The sequence below is a fragment of the Antrostomus carolinensis genome, unplaced genomic scaffold, assembly GCF_000700745.2.
Source record: "Antrostomus carolinensis isolate BGI_N321 unplaced genomic scaffold, ASM70074v2 scaffold42315, whole genome shotgun sequence".
Classification (NCBI taxonomy): Eukaryota; Metazoa; Chordata; class Aves; order Caprimulgiformes; family Caprimulgidae; genus Antrostomus; species Antrostomus carolinensis.
This window is the reverse complement of record NW_010317822.1, coordinates 1-2,958: the sequence shown is the minus strand read 5'-3', so window position 1 is coordinate 2,958 and position 2,958 is coordinate 1. Positions and strand designations below refer to the sequence as shown.

Here is a 2,958-nt window from a genome sequence, read left to right as displayed (position 1 = left end):
GACAACATGGGAGCATCCAGCCTGGCAGCGAGGCAGGGATGAGTGGCTAGAGTGAGTGGGTGAGATCTGCAGCCTGGGCCCCACACAGCTGTGCCTCTCCCTCATCAACTCAAACCCCCCTGTTCCCACCTCAAGGGGAGCGTCCCAGCCCCTGCCTCACAAGACAAGTTCTTGTTCCCCTCGACTCAGGCAGGTTAGGGGTGACCATCCTAATTCCTGCACTTCACCCACACTACCACCCCAGCTCCACCAGCACTGCAGTAAGCCTGGCAGCCAGTCCTTCCCCAGGACACCTCATACAGGCACAGAGCAGATCCCAGTTCCCCTCAGCGCTTCTGGGGGTACATCAGGTTCTCCAACCCCCACAAAAAGGCTGAGGCAGCACATGCCACAGAAAGCAGGCAAAGAAGGGAAGAGCTCAACCAGAATTCCTTACTCTGCAGAGAGAAGTCCTGAGCTACCTGGACTGCTGACATCCAGCAGAGCTGCAGATGCTGGGGCTCAGGGCACGGCTCAACCACAACCACTTCCTGCAATGAAGCGACCACAGCACAGCCCTGGGGGTACCTGGCAGCTGAAACACAGGCACCATCTCACTTGGGGCCTGTTTCAGACTGGCTCAGCCTCCAAACCAGAGATCATCTGTCCAGGGCCAAACCAGAAAAGGGTGTGCTGAAGCCATTAAGGTGAAGGGAGCAGGAAAAAGGAGCGGCATAGCCCAGGGCATTCACAACTCACAGGTGCCCTGATAGTTCTTTATTGTCCTCTGAGCTGGGTGGCAGCTCAGCCATGTCCAGCGCAGGAAAACTGTCTCCTGCACCTGCCCTGGGAGGCAGCACCAGCGTCCGCAGAAACACCACTGAGTCCTGCTCTCAGCCTCTTCTGTTGGTCCCAGCAAAGCCTGGTTTTTGGCCTTTTCTGTTCTTCTGCATCTCGCCAGCACCGCCATGCTTGTCTGCTGCAAAAATCCTGCCTGCTGCAAGCAGCTTGGCGGCAGCCCCGGCGTCTCGGTACAAGCACAGCACACACGACTGGCACACAGGCTCAGCCAAACGTGCACCAAGGGGTCTCGCTTGTGTCACAGTCCAGCAAGATATTAAGGACAGTGCAAGGGGCTCCTGCTACACTCAGAGCTGTCCGTGACTCAATTCGGTACTTCACGTTGTTCAGACCTCCCTCCCGATCCACCTTAAACTGTTCCTGAGGAAGAGAAAGACCATTCAGCTTCCAGTGGAGGAAGAAGCACCCAGTACCTGGGGAGGGAGCACCGGGGTGACGGAGGAGGACAGGAGCAAGGAGAGCTCAGAGCACGTGGTGATCACAATCCAAATCTCCTGTGGTTCCCCTCAATCAGACAGAGATCTCACCTGCTTCTGTGCAGCAATGCGCTTCTGGTCTCTCTTCCTCCAAGCTGGGTCATGCAGGTGCTGGAAAGTCTCGTATCCAGTTGTGATTCCAGAGGGACGGCGAACCTGAAGGAGAGCAAAGCTTCTGTAAAACTACTGGAAAATCTGCTGTGCCTGCTACTGAAATGAGGGGCGCAGAAGGGCTGCCTTCCCCAGGCCCTGACCTGGGCAGCTACAGCCAAGGGCCAGGTAGGGAGACAAGAAGGGTAATTTCAATCTAGGAGGCCATGGAGCACCCCTTACCTGGAGACCAGCTCCTTTGATACGTCGATAAAACTCATCGTCCTCCCGTCCCCAGCCCCAGAAGCGGTTGGACATGCCATTGCACTGAAATGAGAGGGCCATCGTACCAGCCAAGGTCTGGTCCAGCACAACTCCACACACCACAGAGAAGCAGACACCAGCAAAAGCCCTGAGCACCAGCGCAGCCTTCCCTCTCCTGCCCCCCACCAGTTCAGGCAACAAGCTCTGTCCCTGAACCATTTTGACTCCATTCCCTCTTGCCAAGTGTGGAGCACAAAATGTACGACTGTTCACCAAGACCATGTCATAGCCTCTGCCCTAAACTGCCCAGGACATTTGACCCGCATGCTCACCATCTCATAGTGCTGCTTGGTGAGCAGCAGGATGCCGCCCACGTAGGTCTTATAGTGATAGAGCGGGTGCAGCTCTGGAGATGCCACGTGGAAGGGCCCTGCCTCTGGGAAGCTGTAGTCCAACTGTTCATTGAGGGGCAGGAGATCAACATCGTGCATGGCGATGTAGTCAGTGTCGTTGCCGCTCTCCAGGAAGCCCACGTTGATCAGGGATGCCCTGTTAAACCTGCCGCAGGAACCGGGACTCTCAGCACCGTGCACAGCAGCCACCATCCCTTCACATCCCTCTCCTGTGCTCCTCAATGTTCAAATGGTCTCCAGATGGGGACACACACAGACACGGCGTTCCCTGCCCTCACACCCCCGGCTGCCGCAGCTGTCCATCCTGGAACAGCACCCTGCTTCTCCCTGCACAGGCTGCACACAGAGCCCAATGGTGACATGCAGGGGTTTGGCCACTGTGGACCCCAAGGGGCTACAACAAGCCCTGAAGCCAGCTATGGAGCTGCACAGCACCCGCCGGGGCTGCAGGCAGGTGCCAGACGGCGAGCAGGGGGCAAGTGAGGGCACTTCCAAACACCCCACGGTATTGCTTTGAATTTCAGCATCCCCAGATGTTTGTGGCCACAGCCCTGCAGCACTGTGGAGAAAGCTGACATATCTGGGGGTAAATAATTCTCTTATTGCTTAGGAAGAGGGAAGGACAATACCACTTTGTCCTTCTCTAAGCTCTAGAGTGAACATATCTGGGGAGAGCATCGCGCCCCAGCCCTGGATCCACGTTGTCCAGGCCTGATGCTTCTCTGTGCTGCCGGAGCCACGTGGGAGACCCTCCCGGTGCTCACAGTGGGGACGGAGTTTTGGAGAAGGGTCCCCTTGCTGCCTTTGCTCGCTACCTGAAATGATCCACCTGGTTGAGGACGAAGATGTGATGGCGGATCCTCTTCTTGCTCAGG

At 56.9% G+C, this 2,958-nt stretch overlaps 1 protein-coding gene across 1 annotated transcript; it reads right to left on the bottom strand.

Annotated features, from left to right (window-relative positions):
- Positions 1 to 848: 848 nt before the first annotated feature.
- B4GALT7 (beta-1,4-galactosyltransferase 7) lies at positions 849 to 2,954 on the bottom strand (the record flags this gene model as incomplete). The annotated part of the gene is made up of 5 exons (XM_010168710.2): positions 849 to 1,200; positions 1,368 to 1,472; positions 1,650 to 1,733; positions 2,003 to 2,228; positions 2,899 to 2,954. Coding segments are annotated over 5 exons (627 nt in total), but the record flags the coding sequence as incomplete, so codon positions are not given.
- Positions 2,955 to 2,958: the final 4 nt, after the last annotated feature.